The sequence below is a fragment of the Oncorhynchus nerka genome, linkage group LG7 (genome assembly GCF_034236695.1).
Source record: "Oncorhynchus nerka isolate Pitt River linkage group LG7, Oner_Uvic_2.0, whole genome shotgun sequence".
In the NCBI taxonomy this organism is placed as follows: Eukaryota; Metazoa; Chordata; class Actinopteri; order Salmoniformes; family Salmonidae; genus Oncorhynchus; species Oncorhynchus nerka.
Genome location: NC_088402.1, coordinates 70,183,997 through 70,206,894, shown reverse-complemented (window position 1 = coordinate 70,206,894; position 22,898 = coordinate 70,183,997). Strand labels below are relative to the sequence as shown.

The following is a 22,898-nucleotide window of genomic DNA, read 5'->3' as shown; positions in this document are numbered from 1 at the left end:
ACTTTTTCGGTTACTACATGATTCCATATGTGTTATTTAATCGTTTTGATGTCTTCACTATTATTCTACAATGTAGAAAATAGTAAAAATAAAGACAAACCCTTGAATGAGTAGGTGTGTCCAAACTTTTTGACTGGTACTGTATATATATACATATTGTTAGGCTATTTCTGGAACTCAATTCTAACTCATTATAATAGCTTAAAATTGTTAGTTCTAAATGAATAGTAGGTATAAAGCCTTGGCCCAGCGTCGTCCGGCTTTGGCTAGGGTAGGCCATCATTTTAAGTACGAATTTGTTTTTAACTGACTTGCCTAGTTAAATGTAGAAAATTATAATTTAAAATCCACAAAACCAGAGTATGAGTGAGTAATCTTTATGCTGACAAATATCAAACTTGACTAAAGTCATTCAACATTAGTTAACAAAATAGCATATGGGCCTACAAAATAAGCCAATCCTCAACAAATAAGTAATATGTAAACTAGCACATTTTATAAACAAAACAAATACATTAAATAGCTCAGGTCTTCAAAATATGGGCCAAGAGCAGCACCGACCTTTTTCCCTTTTGTATCCAAATCAAATCAAAGTTTATATGTCACGTGCGCCAAATACAACAGTGAAATGCTTACTTACAGGCTCTAACCAATATTGCGGAAGAAAAAAAGTATGTGTGTGTGTAGGTAAGTAAAGAAATAAAAACAACAGTAAAAAGATATTTGAAAATAAGAGTAGCAAGGCTATATACAGACACCGGTTAGTCAGGCTTATTGAGGTAGTATGTACATGTGGGTATGGTTAAAGTCACTATGCATATATGATGAACAGAGAGTAGCAGTAGCGTAAAAAGAGGGGTTGGCGGGTGGTGGGACACAATGCAGATAGCCCGGTTAGCCAATGTGCGGGAGCACTGGTTGGTCGGGCCAATTGAGGTAGTATGTACATGAATGTATAGTTAAAGTGACTATGCATATAAGATAAGCAGAGAGTAGCAGCAGCGTAAAAGAGGGGTTGGGGGGTGGCACACAATGCAAATAGTCTGGGTAACCATGTGGTTACCTGTTCAGGAGTCTTATGGCTTAGGGGTAAAAACTGCTGAGAAGCCTTTTTGTCCTAGACTTGGCACTCCGGTACCTCTTGCCATGCGGTAGTAGAGAGAACAGTCTATGACTGGGGTGGCTGGGGTCTTTGACAATTTTCATGGCCTTCTTCTGAAACCGCCTGGTGTAGAGGTCCTGGATGGCAGGCAGCTTTGCCCCAGTGATGTACTGGGCCGTACGCACTACCCTCTGAAGTGCCTTGCGGTCGGAGGCTGGTAACAACAACATCTTCTTCCTGTCCCACAACGAGCTATAACCTGTTTCACAGAGTGCACTGCGCAGTGGCTCATGTTCATAAAGAGAATATGCCGTTTTGTCACAATGATATTTTCACACATTTGGTTTGATGAAACCAATAATTTTAATAGAATAAAACATAAATATGTGAAATTTGCATTTATGTTGTTTAGGAACTAAAGTTTTCAAATATTATTTTGGATCCTGTTGGCATTTCACATACAGTATTTTCACACAGGTCCGAGGTCCGTGGCCACAGAGCTGGATTCGACCTGGGATCAGAGGGTTTACTACAACATTTTGGATCTGACCCGGGATACGACCAGGTTGAATTCTAAATGTTGTATTTCTCGGGTATTCGGATAGATCCGTGAAGACCTCATGCTTCTGTATTCTACACCCCCGAGCTCATTAAGTCAATGTGATTGAGTATAATCCACTGTAGGAGCTAGGACATTGGCAGGTAGAGAAGTGTCAGTCTCTCTAATGGGGACTGGAGGCTGTACAATACAGGTTGGACACTCACTGAAAGGCATGCTGAGCTACTGTTTGGCAAATGGTGCATCTGGTCTCAATGTTTGGCTGGCAGTCCTCCCTCCGCTTAATTAAGCCCTATTGCCCTGGCAGTGCCCTGGCCCCCGCCATGCGCCAGGCGCCCTAGGGCACTGCCTCGCCCCTAATCCCTATCTGTGTGGTCGCACTGCTTAATTGGACTGAGGACAAAACTGTTTATTTGACAGATCTCAGCCTCACCTGGTCTTTCCTCCCAGCAGCACAGCATCTAAATCCCTTTAGTCCCAGTGGGACTCCTGCTTCCCCTTTCCACTGCTCCATTCACCTCACCAGCTGTTCTTTTAGTTGTCATGTTGTAAAATAGAGTTTTTTTTCAACATTAGCTACCACCTTGAAAACTAGAGGGTTGTTTGGCTCCACAGTACTGTAGATTCTGCTGTAGTGGATCCTGAAGAGACATAGACAAATGGCAAGTAGAGGGCAGCAACAAAGGCTACAAAAGGGATTTCCTTTCAACTTTTTAGGAGAGTGACACAGAGGAAAAAGGCAATAAAGGGGGTCCGTGAAGATGTTTTGTGCATCCTTGAGTAGCTTCAGCAGTCCTCTCCTTATACATAAAGAATGCAAGAAAGAGGGAGAGGAATGGTATTATTATCATTTGTCCTCTTAGTGGCAAGGCTTTGTGCAACGCTGAATTACAGCCTGTAGAATCTCTTTGACTTCAGCCTCGTCAAATTGATATTCCCTCAGGGAAATTAAGGATTAGCTCTTTCCTTTCAAAGTGGAATTCCCTCAGTCCAGTTGTTGGTTCTGAATCGCTCTAGCTATAAGAGGATGAAGTGGATTGTCAAGTGCCACTACCTCATGCCCTTGAGTTCTGCCCTACTAAGATGCTCAGGGGAGGTGGTGAGCCTTACACAAAATCCTTGTTCACACTGCAGGCCTCAATGCTCAATTTAGTTTTGTTTTTCAAAATTCAAAAAACAATTACTGACTGTCCAAACAGCACGTTACAAGTGACCTAAATGAGATTTGTGTGTGTTCAGACAGCAGTCATTTGCTGACACAGCTACTCTAGCTGTCATAGTGACGGCGGGTGTGTGCACAGTGGTGTAGGCTGATTGGTGGTGGTGCTCATGTTCCCCATCACTCAGAAGTTATGTAGCAAGCTACGGTGACCACAATGCCTGCCGTGGACGTGTCCCAGTTGCTTTGAATGTTACAAATCATAGTGTAAGAACACTTTTAAAGCCTTCTTTTTGTAAACAATTAACAACAAGCTAGTTAGCTTCCACGTCATGTTCTTGTCAAACTGTCAACGGAGTAGCTAGCAAGCAAGAAGATATGTCAAATAACAGTCTATGGCCAGGAATCAGATTTGTATTTGACTGTATGTGGCTTGAAATATCCGATTTCCTTTTGGCTGTTCAGACTGCGCGAAAAATAACCGATTTTCAAATCGGAAATGCAAAGAAATGGTGTTTGAGTCATTTCAAACTGCCAATGTGAACAAAGCTTTAGAGGTGGCAGGAGAAAGGCCTCTTGTCGCCACGTTTTAGGCTTCATTTCACACTGCTTCCAGTCATTGTCTCTTACGTACTATAGGCTAACAGCCTTGCATGCTTCCAGTCATTGTCTCTATTGCATACTATAGGCTAACAGCCTTGCATGCTTCCAGTCATTGTCTCTATTGCGTACTATAGGCTAACAGCCTTGCATGCTTCCAGTCATTGTCTCTTACGTACTATAGGCTAACAGCCTTGCATGCTTCCAGTCATTGTCTCTATTGCATACTATAGGCTAACAGCCTTGCATTCTTCCAGTCATTGTCTCTATTGCGTACTATAGGCTAACAGCCTTGCATGCTTCCAGTCATTGTCTCTATTGCATACTATAGGCTAACAGCCTTGCATGCTTCCAGTCATTGTCTCTATTGCATACTATAGGCTAACAGCCTTGCATGCTTCCAGTCATTGTCTCTTACGTACTATAGGCTAACAGCCTTGCATGCTTCCAGTCATTGTCTCTTGCGTACTATAGGCTAACAGCCTTGCATGCTTCCAGTCATTGTCTCTTACGTACTATAGGCTAACAGCCTTGCATGCTTCCAGTCATTGTCTCTTACGTACTATAGGCTAACAGCCTTGCATGCTTCCAGTCATTGTCTCTTACGTACTATAGGCTAACAGCCTTGCATGCTTCCAGTCATTGTCTCTATTGCATACTATAGGCTAACAGCCTTGCATGCTTCCAGTCATTGTCTCTTGCGTACTATAGGCTAACAGCCTTGCATGCTTCCAGTCATTGTCTCTTACGTACTATAGGCTAACAGCCTTGCATGCTTCCAGTCATTGTCTCTATTGCGTACTATAGGCTAACAGCCTTGCATGCTTCCAGTCATTGTCTCTATTGCATACTATAGGCTAACAGCCTTGCATGCTTCCAGTCATTGTCTCTATTGCATACTATAGGCTAACAGCCTTGCATGCTTCCAGTCATTGTCTCTATTGCATACTATAGGCTAACAGCCTTGCATGCTTCCAGTCATTGTCTCTATTGCATACTATAGGCTAACAGCCTTGCATGCTTCCAGTCATTGTCTCTATTGCATACTATAGGCTAACAGCCTTGCATGCTTCCAGTCATTGTCTCTATTGCATACTATAGGCTAACAGCCTTGCATGCTTCCAGTCATTGTCTCTATTGCATACTATAGGCTAACAGCCTTGCATGCTTCCAGTCATTGTCTCTATTGCGTACTATAGGCTAACAGCCTTGCATGCTTCCAGTCATTGTCTCTATTGCATACTATAGGCTAACAGCCTTGCATGCTTCCAGTCATTGTCTCTTGCGTACTATAGGCTAACAGCCTTGCATGCTTCCAGTCATTGTCTCTATTGCATACTATAGGCTAACAGCCTTGCATGCTTCCAGTCATTGTCTCTATTGCGTACTATAGGCTAACAGCCTTGCATGCTTCCAGTCATTGTCTCTATTGCGTACTATAGGCTAACAGCCTTGCATGCTTCCAGTCATTGTCTCTATTGCATACTATAGGCTAACAGCCTTGCATGCTTCCAGTCATTGTCTCTATTGCGTACTATAGGCTAACAGCCTTGCATGCTTCCAGTCATTGTCTCTCTATTGCATACTATAGGCTAACAGCCTTGCATGCTTGCAGTCAGACTTGCGTATGTAATCAAGCAGGCAGCACGACCAGAGCAGTTTTTTGAGTTGGCTATGCATTATTTGAAGTAAATTGTTATGTAAAATCTATTTCTAATCTGGGACAGCAACTAGCGAGCGGACAGTTTTTGTGTATGATGTGTTCAGTGGGCATGAAACTGGAAATGTGCACATCCAGTCAGTCCAAGGCAGTACTCTTCGCTACTTAGCTGAGGTGCATTGCCGGTGTGGAGGGATTTGCATTGAACCTCTAGAGTGATTTCCTTCCCCTAACAAAATGATATCCTTCACCATCATATCCTCCTCCTCACTCACTCTGCTAGTGTAGCTTCAGCCTGTACCACTGACATCCTTATCAACTATGGCTGACTGTGAGATGCCTTTAGCAGGCAGGCCTATAGGTCCATACAGGCCTGTAATTGGGGTTGACTGTATGGGAATGACTGGACTAATGCACAGTGAGTGCACAAAACATTTCCATGAGATAGACTGACAAGGTGAATCCAGGTGAAAGCTTTTATCCCTTATTGATGTCATTTGTTAAATCCACTTCAATCAGTGTAGATGAAGTGGAGGAGACTGGTTAAAGGATTTTTAATACTTGAGTCAATTGAAACATGGATTGTCTGTGCCATTCAGCTGGAGATTGGGCAAGACAAAAGATTCAAGTGCCTTTGAACGAGGGAGGGCAATAGGTGCCAGGCGCTCCGGTTTGAGTGTGTCAAGAACTGCAACTCTGCTGGGTTTTTCACGCTCAACAGTTTCCTGTGTGTATCATGATTTATATATATTTTATTTATTTCACCTTTATTTAACCAGGTAGGCCAGTTGAGAGCAAGTTCTCATTTACAACTGCGACCTGGCCAAGATAAAGCAAAGCAGTGCGACAAAAATCAACAACACAGAGTTACACATGGAATAAACAAACATACAGTCAATAACAATAGAAAAATCTATATACAGTGTGTGCAAATGGAGTAAGGAGGTAAGGCAATAAATAGGCCATAGTAGCGAAGTAATTACAATTTAGCTAATTAACACTGGAGTGATAGATGTGCAGATATGATGTGCAAGTAGAAGTACTGGTGTGTTTTTGCTATTTTACTGGTGTGCAAAACAGCAAAAAAAAAGTCAATTAAAAACAATATGGGGATGAGGTAGGTATTTGGATGGGCTGTGTACAGCTGCAGCGATCGGTGAGCTGCTCAGATAGCTTAAAGTTAGTGAGGGCGATATGTCTCCAACTTCAGCAATATTTTAACATTTATTTATTTATTTTGCAATTTGTTCCAGTCATTGGCAGCAGAGAACTGTAAGGAAAGGCAGCCAAAGCAGTAGTGGGTGGTATAAGGGGCTTTGGTGACAAAACTGATGGCACTGTGATAGACTGCATCCAATTTGCTGAGTAGAGTGTTGGAGGCTATTTTGTAAATGACATTTCCGAAGTCGAGGATCGGTAGGATAGTCAGTTTTACGAGGGTATGTTTTGCAGCGTGAGTGATGGAGGCTTTGTTGCGAAATAGGAAGCCAATTCTAGATTTAATTTTGGATTGGGTTATGCTTTATATGAGTCTGGAAGGAGAGTTTACAGTCTAACCAGACACCTATGTATTTGTAGTTGTCTACATATTCTAAGTCAGAACCGTCCAGAGTAGTGATGCTAGTTGGGCGGGAGGATGTGGGCAGCAATCGGTTAAGGAGCATGCATTTAGTTTTACTAGCATTTAAGAGCAGTTGTAGGTCACGGAAGAAGTGTTGTATGGCATTGAAGCTTGTTTGGAGGTTTGTTAATACAGTGTCCAAAGAAGGGCCGGATGTATACAGAATGGTGTTGTCTGCGTAGAGGTGAATCAGAGAATCACCAGCAGCAAGAGCGACATCATTGATATATACAGAGAAAAGAGTCGGCCCGAGAATTGAACCCTGTGGCACCCCCATAGAGACTGCCAGAGGTCCGGACAGCATGCCTTCTGATTTGACACACTGAACTCTATCTGAGAAGTAGTTGATGAACCAGGCGAGGCAGTCATTTGAGAAACCAAGGCTGTTGAGTCTGCCGATAAGAATGCGGTGATTGACAGAGTCGAAAGCCTTGGTCGATGAAGATGGCTGCACAGTACTGTTTTTTGTTGATGGCGGTTATGTTATTGTTTTAGTACCTTAAGCGTGGCTGAGGTGCACCCATGACCAGCTCTGAAGCCGGATTGCACAGCGGAGAAGGTACGGTGGGATCGAAATGGTCAGTGATCTGTTTGTTAACTTGGCTTTTGAAGACTTTGGAAAGGCAGGGCAGGATGGGTACAGGTCTGTAACAGTTTGGGTCTGGAGTATCACCCCCTTTGAAGAGGGGGATGGCCGCGGCAGCTTTCCAATCTTTAGGAATCTCGGACGATATGAAAGACAGGTTGAACAGACTAGTAATAGGGGTTGCAACAATGGCGGCGCATAATTTTAGAAAGAGAGGGTCCACCACCCAAAAGACATCCAACCAACTTGACACAACTGTGGGAAGCATTGGAGTCAACATGGGCCAGCATCCCTGTGAAACACCTTTGATACCTTGTAGAGTCCATGCCTCAACGAATTGAGGCTGTTATGAGAGAAAAAGATGGTGCAACTCAATATTAGGAAGGTGTTCCTAATGTTTGGTACACTCAGTGTATGTGACACTATATAGGGAAGGATGAATTTTCCAGTGTCTCTTCTTTGGCCTACAGAGCCTTGGCCTGTATTGTTCTGAAAGCTAGAATGCAGACACTTATTTAACGGGACTGCTCCGACTGGGTAATTGCAGGCTGCTCTCAGAGCTATTATGGGAGATTTATTTTAGGGGGCAAAAGCGGCCATTACAAAACAAGTGGGTTCTCATCAGAGCGATGCTCCTGTGGAGCTGTGCAGGGATGAAGGGAGCATTCTGTTGCCTGTGTCCTCTTACTGCCTTGTGCCCCCCTCTCCAATGGCCATGGTGATGTCATCATGTTGTCACTATCATCGCCCCAGCCATTAGACCTTTCTGAGATTGAACATGTCAGCATTGTTAAGTGTGTAAGTGTGTGCATTGCGTGCCTGTCTTCAGTTTCTTTTTTGTTTTCAGCGTTGATGATATGGATTAATGTCACGTGAACATCAATGTTCATCTTTTAATCTGTCACATTCCAGGGGTTTTATCATAGATAGATGACATGGTTGCATGGTGCAGCAGCATCATCCTCCCTACTGTTGGTAGAATCCCTCTCTTGGTTCCATTTCAGTGCTCTCATCTCCTTTTCATTTATCTTCACGAGATCCATCCCATCTCTCCTCTCTCTCAGACCTTTATTTTTCCAGTGCTAGGCTGGATTTTCTTTTCAAATGATTTATTTTAGGAAGTGCTCAGTGTGCAGCCAGATCCCATTGTTACTGTTGACCTGCTGCTGGCATGGCATGCTATCCTCCCAGCGCCCAGGCTTCCTTTGCCTGTTTAATTAGTCCCTCTCTCCATTTCTCTCTTTCTATCTGCTGATTAAAAGAAACAAACCATCACAGCTGACAGCTGAGTTCAGCCTTAAGTGTATGAGAGCTCTAGGCCTATATATATCCTCCAGTCCAGACCCTTCAATTCAAACAGTGGAGGATAGAATGAAGTGAGTGGTTGATAATTACATTAATGCATAGGGGTGGATTTGGCGCATGTGCACTTTGTCAAAAACAATACATAGATTATTTCCAGACAATACCATTTTTTTTTATTATAAAAAAAGAAAAGAGGGAAAAGGGGCTTTTCTTTGGAAGAGCATACAGGGCGGCATGGCAATAAACCATAGTTTCCCAGCAAAACTCCATATTTGGTGAATAATGAAACATATTTTGACATTATTACACTTGCAAAGGTGTGTAATGGGAAAATGAATGGTAGGTAACAGGGCTAAAGAGGAGAATCGTCATATTCATTGTCTCCTCCTATACCCAGATGCGACCCCTGAGCACTAATTATGCGCACACCGAAATGAGGTGCTTTTTACATGACATGTTTTTGCATTTTCATTGTTGGACATAAAAGACTGTTAAAAACACCAGGAAATTAGCTCCAAGTGATTTTAATTTGGAAATCTGTTCCCAAGTATTCACACGCATAACCCTATAGGGCAGGGTTTCCCAACTCTAGGCTCACGGGTGGTTTTATTTCAATTAAACATACAGTACCAGTCAAATATTTTGACACACCTACTTATTCCAGGGTTTTATTTAATTTTTACTATTTTCTACATTGTTCGTAGCTTCAATCCCGCAGCGCGCACGTGCACACACTTTCAGTATTATGTCTATCTCTGATCAGTTACCCAGGAAAGGGCTGAAAATAGCCCATATTAATATATGTAGCCTTAGAAATAAGGTTCATGAAATCAATAACTTGCTCACATCAGATAACATTCATATTAGCCATTTCTGAAACTTCACTCAATTTGTTGATACAGCAGTAGCAATATAAGGATAACAACATCTATATGTAACAGTTTAGCTTGTGTCCCTCTCCTCGCCCCTACCTGGGCTCGAACCAGGGACCCTCTGCACACATCAACAACTGCCTCCCACGATGCATCGTTACCCATCGCCCCACAAAATCCGCGGCCCTTGCAGAGCAAGGGAAAAAACTACTTCAAGGTCTCAGAGCGAGTGACGTCACCGACTGAAACACTATTAGCACGCACCCCGCTAACTAGCTAGCCATTTCACATCGGTTACATATAGAAGAGACTGAAATACTTATGGGGGAGGTGTTGTATATATTTAGAGACATATCCCTGTAATGCTTAGAGAAGATTTTATGTCAAGTGTTAATGAAGTGTTGTGGTTGCAGGTTCACTTGGCACATCTAAAGCCTTTTCTTTTGGGGTGTTGCTATAGGCCACCAAGTACGAACAGGCAGTATCTAAATGATATGTGTGAAATGCTTGATAGTGTATGTGATGTAAACAGAGAGGTCTACTTTCTTGGGGACCTGAATATTGACTGGTTTTCATCAAGCTGTCCGCTCAAGAGGAAGCTTATTACTGTAACCAGTGCCTGTAATCTGGTTCAGGTTATTAATCAGCCTACCAGGGTGTTTACAAACACAACAGGAACAAGATCATCCACATGTATCGATCACATTTTTACTAATACTGTAGAACTTTGTTCTAAAGCTGTATCCGCACCCATTGGATGCAGTGATCACAATATAGTGGCTATATCCAGGAAAGCCAAAGTTGGTTCGGTTGGACTTAGGTTGGAGTCATTAAAACTCGTTTTTCAACCACTCTACAAATTTCTTGTTAATAAACTATAGTTTTGGCAAGTAGGATAGGACATCTACTTTGTGCATGACACAAGTCATTTTTCCAACAATTGTTTACAGACCGATTATTTCACTTATAATTCACTGTATAACAATTCCAGTGGGTCAGAAGTTTACATACACTAAGTTCACTGTGCCTTTAAACAGCTTGGAAAATTCCAGAAAACTATGTCAGGGCTTTAGAAGCTTCTGAGAGGCTAATTGACATCATTTGAGTCAATTGGAGGTGTACCTGTTGATGAATTTCAAGGCCTACCTTCAAACTTAGTGCCTCTTTGCCTGACATCATGGGAAAATCAAAAGAAATCAGCCAAGACCTCAAAAAAAAATTATAGACCATAAGTCTGGATCATCCTTGGGAGGAATTTCCAAACGCCTGAAGGTTCCACGTTCATCTGTACAAATGATAGTACGCAAGTATAAACACCATGGGACCACACAGCCATCATACATCTCAGGAAGGAGACGTGTTCTGTCTCCTAGAGATGAACGTACTTTGGTGCGAAAATTGCAAATCAATCCCAGAACAACAGCAAAGGACCTTGTGAAGATGCTGGAGGAAACAGGTACAAAAGTGTCTATATCCACAGTAAAATGAGTCCGATATCGACATAACCTGAAAGGCCGCTCAGCAAGGAAGAAACCACTGCTCCAAAACCGCCATAAAAAAGCCAGACTACGTTTCCAACTGCACATGGGGACAAAGATCGTACTTTTTTGGAGTAATGTCCTCAGGTCTGATGAAACACAAATAGAACTGTTACACCAGCTCTGTCAGGAGGAATGGGACAAAATTCGCCCAACTTATTGTGGGAAGCTTGTTGAAGGCTACACGAAACGTTTGACCCAAGTTCAACAATTTTAAAGGCAATGCTACCAAGTACAAATTGAGTGTATGTAAACTTCTGACCCACTGGGAATGTGATGAAAGAAATAATACTATTATTCTGACATTTCACATTCTTAAAATAAAGTGGTGATCCTAACTGACCTAAGACTGGTGATTTTTACTAGGATTAAATCTCAGGAATTGTGAAAAACTGAGTTTAAATGTGTTTGCTAAGGTGTATGTAAACTTCCGACTTCAACTGTAGTCATTGGCCCAGAATTTCCACATCAGTGCATCCCAACTAACTAATACCAGTAAGAAGGTAAACCTACTGTATGTAGAGATTATACTGGACCTATAGCCTATAGGCCTATTTATTTATTTATTTTAAATCTGGCCCGCAAATTGCTGTTGACAAACAAATCTGTGCAGCCATAATTATTGCCTACCCCTGTTCTATGTGGTGATGTAAAAAGCCTTCACTAGTGTAGGGCATTTCAAGTCTTTTCAGTTAGACTTTTCATTCTGCTTAGTTCACCTAAAAGAGCCCGGGGGGGGGCAGCAAAGACTGGCTTCTGCCTGGGGCCTCCAACTTTACTGCCCTCCTGCTGTGTCTTAGTGTGGGTGTGTGTACTTTCCAACCCCATCCGTCATCTGCTGCCTGGTGCTGCTGGCTTGGCCCATGCTTCCTCATTCCTTTCCCTCTCACTCAGTGCTGTGGTTCAATTCCTCAGGGAACGCCTCTCACCTGGGTGTGAGCTGGCCTGGGCTGGGCTGTGAACCTGGGCTGGGCTAGGCTGTGAACCATGGTACACAACTTATAATGTAGCATGACTGCCGATGACACTGAGGGGCTAGGACCTGCCGTTTTGATCGGCAACATGTCACAATGTTTGCCTACTGAACTTGTCTCTCTGCTCACGCTAGCTTTAGGCTCTTCCCTCAGCTGCATTATACTGTTATATGATCTAATATTCCTCTCTCTCTCTCTCCCCACAGTATCTGGAGGGGTCCTAATGTGAACTGTGTGGACAGCACTGGATACACTCCTCTACACCATGCAGCCCTAAACGGACACAGGTAGATCTAGAGCTAGCTCTGCTCTGTTGTCATGGGAGTTTAGATTAACTGACAATGATGTGCCTGAGGTCAGCTAGTGGGAAATACCATATTTGTGTGGTTAATATTGATATAGTACACTGTCATCGGCCTACATAATGTTCAACTCTTCTGACAGTGTCTGCCTGTCCATTCCACAGTGAAGTTGTGGAGTCACTGTTACGTAACGAGGCCTTGACCAACATCGCCGACAATAAGGGCTGCTACCCCCTGCACCTGGCCGCATGGAAGGGGGACCAACGGATCGTCAGGCTGCTCATTCACCAAGGCCCCTCACACCCCAAACTCAACGAGCAGGTCTGACCCCCCCCCCCCCCCCCCTGCTAAGTGTGGCTCCCTTCTTCTCACTCCATCTGTTCCCCTGATACCTCCAGGGATTGGTCTTCCTCTGCTCACAGCAGCAGTGGTTTTTGATCTGATCTGTGTAACAGTGTGAAGGAAGGAACAGGTCGAGTGCAACACCACATAACCCTTCACTATTTCCCCTGTTAACTAGAGTCAGTGAACTTTAGTGTTACACCCATTTCCTGTCACATGGATGGACATATATCCTATACAACTCATCATTCATATACAGTGTCCACCTCACTATGCTCATTTCTATATAATGTATTTTTAACTGGGTACACTGTGGACCGTGTTCCTCGTCTCGCTCTGTCTGTGGTTTGCAAATACCGTCTGCCGTTTTTGAGAACATATATATATATTTTTTTAATACAAATGAAAGTAGGACAGGGCTTGTTCATTCAGTGCAAGACCATACACATTAACTGCATTGCGTCATGAGTTTGACTGCACTAATATTTGTCTTGAAGTGACTTGACACCAGCCAAGTGAATGTGTCATGTTTGAACTAATGGATTGTTCTGTTTGATATGTAATGTGTTAAGTCCAGGCATGGTGTGTAGAAACTGTCCACTGCGTAACCACCAGCAACACCTTCAGTATTTACCTTGTCCTGTCTGTGATCTCGTGTTTAGTATCTTTACCATTTTGGCAGAAATGACCCATTATGAGGCAATTGAACAAAATGAATCATAGCCATAGAGCCAAGATCCCATTGATAAAGTACGACATCACTGTAGTACTTCCCAGTAGTACTTCCCAGTAGTACTCCAGATACATTTGAGTTTATTAGTCTGTCACTGGAGTCATGATATTGGAATAATCCTCTGATCCATTGCCAGCTCATTTTGTGTCATTTCTGTCAGCCATCTCTATGCCTGTTCATGACATCTGTTTGTTCATTAACTCAACTTTGTTCATATTTCTGTTCATTTATTTTGACTCAGCCTTGCAACTGACTGTCATGCATTGCCTGTGTGTGAGTGAAATACCATTGCTTCATTTTTCTTCCCTCCTAGAGCTCCTCTGTAGAGCACAAAGAGTTGAAACGCTGTGGGCCCTTTGACCTGCATATTAATGCCAAGGTGTGTACCCAGCCAGACAGACAGCCAGACAGACAGCTGCTCAGAAGGCTGCTGCCCTCTTATTCTCCTCCCTGCTTCCATTGTACTCACACAACTAGTTGCACACAATCTCTTCGCCATGCATGGTTTTGATGCTTGGGTTTGATGCATGGTTTTGGTGCTTGGGTTTGATGCATAGTTTTGATGCTTGGGTTTGATGCTTGCTTAGCTTGCACTGGCAGTCTGTTGTAGAGATAAGGGGACTTGCTTGAACCTTTTCTGGGTACATTTCTTGTGATTTCTTGGGGTTCTCTCTAGATACTTTCACCTGGTAACTGAGAAGAATTGGAAAGGTGGATTTGAAATGTTATTAGTACTACTGCAGTTGTGTTCCATAGTCAGTTTTCCTGTTTATACAGTCATGTGATGTTGAAGGATTCTGATGTATGTGTCTTTGGGACCGTCCTCTCTCATTAGTTGTAAATATGAACAAGGCAACAGTAAACATGTCTTCCCCACGAATGATGCAGCCCCCTGTTGCGCCAATTGAGATTGTGTGTGACCACAGATTATCCATTATATTGACCAGATTGAAGTGGCCGCTGTAACAATTAAAAATATATTCTTAAAAAATGGCATTTAGCCTGGGTACCAGTCTCTTGAACTAATCCACTCCGTGTACTCCATGTCAAGTCTTTGGCAATGACAAGGTGTGGCAAGGAGTGGAATGTTACCTAAAGATACTGTTACTCAGACTAGAAGGCAGTCTGGAGGAGGCAAGATCAGGTGGGACCATTCTAGCCAATGAGAGGGCAGATATGCTTGTGAACAACAGGCATAACTCTGATATAAAGTGTTTTTTCTAAAAGTTGTCTGGATGTCACGTGTCCTACCTATATCCGTACACTTGTAACAACCTAAGCACTGTGAAACTTCTGTTCGATTAAATAAGCCACACCTAGCAAACAAGCCATTACATTTTTTGTTAACCAAATTTGACACTCATTGACCTCCATACAAAACGTCCTCGCTTGGTGAGCAAAAAAAACTTTAAAAAATAAATAAAATAAAAAACCTGTTGGAGAAGACAGATTTTGGGCCTAGTTATCACTCTCGCTTCCTCTCTGGTGTGACAAATTTCAGTTAATTACTATAGCTCCCACCTTGGGCCAATCAGTGTCATTTTGTAAATGCTGGATCTCTATGGCTGTGTTTCCCAACCCTGGTCCCCCAGTACCCCCAACAGTACACTGCTCTATGGCAGAAACACTGCTCTATGGCAGAAACACTGCCATAGATGCCAAAAATGGGGCCATTGCTGTCTGAGAGATCGCGTGTGACTAACGTATGAACAGATGGACGGAGACCAATCCACAGTCCCCTCCCCGATTTTATCATAGGGAACAATTAGTCCCTTGGGGACCACAACATAGAATAGAATGGATGTGATTTCAGTGACATAGGTGTTACGTGTCAGTCATTTCTGACCTGTGTGTTTTCCTTGATGTTTCTCTACATTTGACCTTGTTCTAGACGTGTATGTGCTCATGCTTGTCTCGGGTCATTATGTCCTACTGTATGTGTAGAAGCCACATTCACGCTTAGACAGTCAAGCTCAAGTCAGAGTTTTCCCCCCGGAGATTTTGACTTATTGAACCGTTAACACTTCATCTAGCTTACTGACAGAGGCAATGTAACCTTCACATCAAATTGAGGCTAACCCCATCACTGGAGTGTTGAGAGGTCAAAGCTTGTGTTTTGAGGAAAGCATCTGGAAATCAAACTATTTTTAAAATGGTGTCACATTTCCTCAGTGCTAACTCAAGCCTCTTAGCTTCGGTTGCCTTAAAGCGACATGCATGTGTTTACCAAACACTGAATCCTCATTACATGTCCTCTACTACTGTATAATTGTTGCTCCTCTTAATGCAAACGTTTAGGATGTGGTTTAGTTGACAGACTGACCATTTGACGTCTGTGGGGGTTAGCTTCTCTGTTGCTTTTGGAATACAGCAGTATGGGGTCCAATACCTGGCCACAGCAGACCTAAATAATGGATAAGCTGTTATGAACAAATCAGAAACATGGATGAATGCAGGCTGGATGGATGCTCTAGCAGTGATGGCGATGGCATCATGTGACTGTGGATCTCTCTTTGGATCCCCCAAAAGAGTCTTTGGGTTCCTAATATCTCAGTGTTGTTGTAACAACCAGAGAAATGTCTTCCAAGGAGAGGGTGCTTTTCTGTGTACCAGTCTCTTTGTATCAATGTCAGGCAGAGTGTGCTCTCTGCTCAGTGTGTGTGTGTGTGTGTGTGTGTGTGTGTGTGTGTGTCTCTCTCTCTCCCTCTATCTGTTTTTCTGCTTTTGAGTCTGCACCACTGTGGAAGAGAGCAAGGGAGAGGTGGGATGTTGTCATGGCAACGGTGTCACGGCTGATTGGTCTTGCAGCAGCAATGACTGACCCAGTGGAACACGCAGCAGGAGAGAAGATAGGGGTGTGTGTCATGGAGTTAGCTAGCTAGAAATGGGAGGGGTGGTTGTGGGCAGAGGTTTATGGGGGAGGAGGGGGCTTTAAGTGCAGGCTCTCCCCCTCAGGGAAGCACCGTAGCTCAGCCTGGACACAGCTCAAACAGACCCTCTCTCTCTGTCCTCCTGGCCTTAGTGCTGCCTAGCTCTAATGTTCATTAAGCATTGCTGCAGCGTTCTCCCAGTGTTACCATCTCCAATGGGCCTGCCACTTGATGATATTCCAATAGTGCCCCAATTGATTTGATAACATTTGATTTGGAAGGAAAAGTGATTTATCATGGAAGCTTGATTGTAATATACAAATAAAATATAACACTTAGTCATCATTTCTCTGCTTATTGTTATTTCCCATTTCCTATTTTAAAAACAATTTCTTCCATCGAAAAAGCCTGGTGTCTGATAGTGGTATTTTCAAGGAACGTGCGGTACTGCTCTTGAAATATGTCAAAGCTGCAAGTCTAACAGTCCTCTGTCTCCAATATAGGTCACCTGCCTAACAAAATGTACTGTACCTTCAGATGGTTGGCTGACTGTGGTAAATATGAACACCGACACAGTCATGCAACCAGCTTCCAAGCTTTATACTACACAGAGGGAGAATGAGATGGCAGTTGCGCGAAGTGAAACGCACAGTGTAATACATACTGTACACACTGCTTGCAGTAGGCTAACAGTGCCCTGAAAATAACACCAGAGAACCTAAAAAGTGAACAGTGTGAAATTTCAGACAGGCTGCGATTCACACCAGGTATGAGAGCTAGTATTGAATGACAATGCAATGTGCCTTTAAAAAAAAGAAAAAAGATTTGGTGGGTAGTATATGGGGCTTTGGTGACAAAACGGATGGCACTGTGATAGACTACATCCAATTTGCTGAGTAGAGTGTTGGAAGCTATTTTGTAAATGACATCACCGAAGTCAAGGATCGGTAGGATGCCCTCGTAAAACTGACTATGTTTGGCAGCAGGAGTGAAGGATCTTTTGTTGCAAAATAGGAAGCCGATTCTAGATTTAATTTTGGATTGGAGATGCTTAATGTGAATCTGGAAGGAGAGTTTACAGTCTAACCAGACACCTAGGTATTTGTAGTTGTCCACATATTCTAAGTCAGAACCGTCCAGAGTAGTGATGCTAGTCGGGTGGGAGGGTTTGGGCAGCAATCAGTTGAAGAGCATGCACTTAAGAGCAGTTGGAGGCCTCGAAGGAGTGTTGTATGGTACTGAAGCTCATTTGGAGGTTTGTTAACACAGTGTCCAAAGAAGGGCCGGATGTCAACAGAATGGTGTCGTCTGCGTAGAGGTGGATCAGAGAATCACCAGCAGCAAGAGCGACATCATTGATATATACAGAGAATAGAGTCAGCCCAAGAATTGAACCACATGGTACCCCCATAGACTGCCAGAGGTCCAGACAACCGGCCCTCCGATTTGACACACTGAACTCTATCTGAGAAGTAGTTGGTGAACCAGTCGAGGCAATCATTTGAGAAGCCAAGGCTATTGAGTCTGCCGATAAGAATGCGGTGATTGACAGAGTCAAGCCTTGGCCAGGTCGATGAAGACTGCTGCACAGTACACTCTTATCGATGGTGGTTATGATATTGTTTAGGACCTTGAGCGTGGCTGAGGTGCACCCATGACCAGCACGGAAACCAGATTGCATAGTGAAGGTAGGATACCCTCATAAAACGGACGGTGGGATTCAAAATGGTCGGTGATCTGTTTGTTAACATGGCTTTCGAAGATTTTAGAAGGGCAGGATGGATAGAGGTCTATAACAGTTTGGGTCCAGAGTGTCTCCCCCTTTGAAGAGGGGGATGACCACGGCAGCTTTCCAATCTTTGAGGATCTCAGACGATACGAAAGAAAGGTTGAATAGGCTAGTAATATGGGTTGAAGCCTGCGCTACTGGCACACTGCCCCACAGTCTGTTAGCATTCTCATTGGCTTCAGCTTAGCACCTGTGTCCGTCTCTGTCGACTGCCCCACAGTCTGTTAGCATTCTCATTGGCTTCAGCTTAGCACCTGTGTCCGTCTCTGTCGACTGCCACACAGTCTGTTAGCATTCTCATTGGCTTCAGCTTAGCACCTGTGTCCGTCTCTGTCGACTGCCACACAGTCTGTTAGCATTCTCATTGGCTTCAGCTTAGCACCTGTGTCCGTCTCTGTCGACTGCCACACAGTCTGTTAGCATTCTCATTGGCTTCAGCTTAGCACCTGTGTGCCCCACCGTCTCTGCTTCAGCGCACCTGCCACACAGTCTGTTAGCATTCTCATTGGCTTCAGCTTGCCACACAGTCTGTTAGCATTCTCATTGGCTTCAGCTTAGCACCTGTGTCCGTCTCTGTCGACTGCCCCACAGTCTGTTAGCATTCTCATTGGCTTCAGCTTAGCACCTGTGTCCGTCTCTGTCGACTGCCCCACAGTCTGTTAGCATTCTCATTGGCTTCAGCTTAGCACCTGTGTCCGTCTCTGTCGACTGCCCCACAGTCTGTTAGCATTCTCATTGGCTTCAGCTTAGCACCTGTGTCCGTCTCTGTCGACTGCCACACAGTCTGTTAGCATTCTCATTGGCTTCAGCTTAGCACCTGTGTCCGTCTCTGTTGAATGCCCCACAGTCTGTTAGCATTCTCATTGGCTTCAGCTTAGCACCTGTGTCCGTCTCTGTCGACTGCCCCACAGTCTGTTAGCATTCTCATTGGCTTCAGCTTAGCACCTGTGTCCGTCTCTGTCGACTGCCCCACAGTCTGTTAGCATTCTCATTGGCTTCAGCTTAGCACCTGTGTCCGTCTCTGTCGACTGCCCCACAGTCTGTTAGCATTCTCATTGGCTTCAGCTTAGCACCTGTGTCCATCTCTGTCGACTGCCCCACAGTCTGTTAGCATTCTCATTGGCTTCAGCTTAGCACCTGTGTCCGTCTCTGTCGACTGCCCCACAGTCTGTTAGCATTCTCATTGGCTTCAGCTTAGCACCTGTGTCCGTCTCTGTCGACTGCCCCACTGTTAGTCTGTTAGCATTCTCATTGGCATTCTCATTGGCTTCAGCACCTGTGTCCGTCTCTGTCGACTGCCCCACAGTCTGTTAGCATTCTCATTGGCTTCAGCTTAGCACCTGTGTCCGTCTCTGTCGACTGCCCCACAGTCTGTTAGCATTCTCATTGGCTTCAGCTTAGCACCTGTGTCCGTCTCTGTCGACTGCCCCACAGTCTGTTAGCATTCTCATTGGCTTCAGCTTAGCACCTGTGTCCGTCTCTGTCGACTGCCACACAGTCTGTTAGCATTCTCATTGGCTTCAGCTTAGCACCTGTGTCCGTCTCTGTCGACTGCCCCACAGTCTGTTAGCATTCTCATTGGCTTCAGCTTAGCACCTGTGTCCGTCTCTGTCGACTGCCACACAGTCTGTTAGCATTCTCATTGGCTTCAGCTTTGCACCTGTGTCCGTCTCTGTCGACTGCCACACAGTCTGTTAGCATTCTCATTGGCTTCAGCTTAGCACCTGTGTCCGTCTCTGTCATTTTGATGGACAGGTTTCTTTTCCTTCATCCTTTATGCTTAATCACATCCAGCATATGCCTGATTTTCTGCTGTAGGTTGAGTTGTTGCTTGTGGCCAGTGGAGGAGAAGAGAGAGATGCTGGAGAAAGCTACCATCTACTTGCCTGATGATTTAAACTGTTCGCCACATACTTCAGTCTGAGACTACCATCGTTGAAGTCGTTTGTGGTGATGTCAAAATGAAGGGTGTTGTACAAAACAAAGTCATCAGCGATTGGCTCATCTCTAACAAATCAAAGTAGCAAAGCCAATGACACATTTTCAAAACGCTGCTTTACCCACTTGAATTCTGGCTCTGGAGAAGAAACTAACGTCCGTGGGCGTGGCGTAGCTGTTGGCCGAATCAAGGAGTTTGGGTTGCCTGGCTACCCAATCTGCTGTCTTCAGTTTCTAGGAATTTGAGATGAGCTTGCCTCTGTGTGGACATGTGAGAAACAGGGATTTACAAATATGTGTGTATACTACGAGTAGTCGCGTGCAGCGTTTGGGCAACCCTGTGGCCACAACAGCTGCTTGTCCCTTGCCCCACCCCCCTTAACCAGAGGGCAGAGCATGACGTAACCCCTCCTATTCCTCGCTCCGCCAGCCCAGCGAGCACATTACATGCCAGAGGTCACTAGTCTCTCCTCATTAGCATCTCAGCCAGTAGCCCTACAGTACATAGAGTCGGACTGCAGCACGTTTCTTCTCTTCCCGATTTGGAACATTCTAGTGTGAGTGTGATTGGCATCACAACAGTGCAGAAGTTAGGCCTAATCTCCAGATGTTCCTGGTTAGTGTTCTGTTCAGATTTAATCTGAGAAAGCACTTTAATCTGAGTGTGTTTGACACGCACTGGAGTCTAGATTAAGATGAAGGCCCATTTATCTTTTTTTTTTTTTTTACTTGGCAAGTCAGTTAAGAACTAATTCTTATTTTCAATGTCGGCCTAGCAACAGTGGGTTAATTTAAAATTGCCTTGTTCAGGGGCAGAACAACAGATTTTTGTCTACTCGCGGATTCGATCTTGCAACCTTTCGGTTACTAGTCCAACGCTCTAACCACTAGGCTACCTGCTGCCTATTGTGCATCTATCACTGTTGTTCACACAGGCGTCATACTGTGTACTATCCTGGATTACATCATAGTGTACTAATCCTTCTCTTGATTGTAGCTGCCATCACATCAGTCAACTCCCCAATGTGGATGACCAGGACAGGAGTGTATGTGTGGCCATCTACTTTCTTATGTTAGCATTTGAACAGCTGTTGGTTTGCAGGCTCACGTGGACCCCTGTGCAAGTAGGCTAGTGTGGAGTGAAGGAGGCGTCACAGGGAAGGTCTGATTCATGCTGCTCACCCTACGCTTTGCTCTTCTCTGCTGCTGCCCAGAGAGGCCAGCCGTGGCTAATATGATCAGATGTTGTCAGACTCAAAGCCACGGAACGAACCACACTGGCCACACCACTGAGACAGAGAGGAGGGGATCCTCTGGAGTCTCAGACTTCATTGGTGATGATGTGGTTTTTGGTGTCTTAAAACTAGACACTGATCATGTGTTCATGATATGGCAAATATGTCTCTCTTTTTGCCATAAATCTTGAGGAAGTCTTGGTTTTTGCAGGTAGAATTCAATCGGCCATAATCCGAGCAGTTAGCCAGCGCACATAGAGGTTGAAGCTGGTTTCTATTTGGATATTGTTATTGCAGATTTATCCAGGCTGTGCAAGTAAACATGTATACCCAAGGCTATAAAACCCAAGGCTATAAAACCCAAGGCTATAAAACATGTTCCTCTGAAGTAGCCTGCATCTAACAGTTGAGAGTTGAATCTATTAAAAAGCTTGTGATGACAAAACAGTTGACGGTGCGTCACAGATGCGAGACACCATGCTCCTTTGTGTGTGGTCGTTTCATGCTCCTGCAGCAAACGGGGAAAGAGAAACAGAGATGGACAGAGAGAGGGAGACTGAGAGAGAAACAAAGATCAAACCTTAATTTAGACCAAAAACAAAGAGGATAAGCAGGAAGGAACAATTAGTCAAATCCCAAACCTTAACTGACAAAACCCTAGCAGGCTTGTGGTTTATTACTCTAGCAGGCTTGTGGTTTATTACTCTAGCAGGCTTGTGGTTTATTTCCCTAACAGAGGCTTTTTGTTTTGGAGTGTTCTTCTGCTCCGTGGTCTTTGTTTGTTTAGTGCAGCTCACACAGGGTCAGACCAAGCCTCTCTCAGCCAGACTCTCTCTCAGCCGGCCTCTCTCTCTCTCTCCCCCGTCTTTCCAGAAAGGCAGGCATTGTTTGGTATTCCCTCGGATTGTACATTTTTATTTCTCCTCCTTTCTTTCAGCTCAAGCTGTAACCTGTTTTTGCCAGTGTAGTAAGACCTCTCTCTCTGTCTCTCTCTCTCTCTCTCTGTCTCTCTCTCTCTCTCTCTCTCTCTCTCTCTCGCTCTCGCTCTCGCTCGCTCTCGCTCTGTACCTTGAACAACACAGGAGTAGTTACCTACTGATCTTTGTGTTAGTCAGAGGGGAGGGGCCAACACCTGTCCTGGGTGCCCTGTAACCTCCCCCCGACCCCCGTCTCCATGATCCTGCCTCTGATGGCAGAATAAAGACTCAGCTGGCACCTCCTCCTCCAGGGAGCAACCCAACCTAGCACACAGTGTGTGGGTATTCTCCTGCCAGCTGTCGGCTGCTCCTAGGTGTCTGTGGCATGTGTGGCATGACTGGCACTCCGGGCATGTTGCAGACTGGCATTGTTGCCACACCCTGGTACACAATTGTTGTTGACTGGCACAGAGTGGCTAGCCTTGGGGGAGGTTATGGTTGGTCTCTTACAACAGTTATTCATTCATTACCTTTAGGTTTGCACTGTGTTTACAAACTGTCAAATCTGCATGTTGTACACAGCATACAGCTAGTGTTGTCAGCCACTTGAGTTGACACTGGAATGTCCTGTGTGTTAGCTAGTGTTCCCAGTCTGCCCTTCTAGGAATATGACCTAGAATATGACCTAGAATATGACCTAGAATATGACCTAGCCTTTGTGATGAATCTGAGAGAGAATATAGTGTCATTACATATAAATAGTTTTGAGTTGGATATGCATAGGTTATTAAGACCA

General features: G+C 44.3%; 1 protein-coding gene across 6 annotated transcripts in view; it reads left to right on the top strand.

Moving 5' to 3' along the window:
* The window catches only part of LOC115132623 (ankyrin repeat and SAM domain-containing protein 1A-like), a 131,525-nt gene that overhangs the window by 21,432 nt on the left and 87,195 nt on the right, over positions 1-22,898 (top strand). For 5 of the 6 annotated variants that reach the window (XM_065020781.1, XM_065020780.1, XM_065020779.1 and 2 more), the window contains exons 2-4: positions 12,183-12,263; positions 12,443-12,599; positions 13,667-13,732. In XM_065020781.1, coding sequence (XP_064876853.1) covers positions 12,183-12,263; positions 12,443-12,599; positions 13,667-13,732 — 304 coding nt within the window. The remainder of the gene's footprint in view (positions 1-12,182; positions 12,264-12,442; positions 12,600-13,666; positions 13,733-22,898) is intronic. The other variant, XM_065020783.1, reaches the window with a different exon arrangement.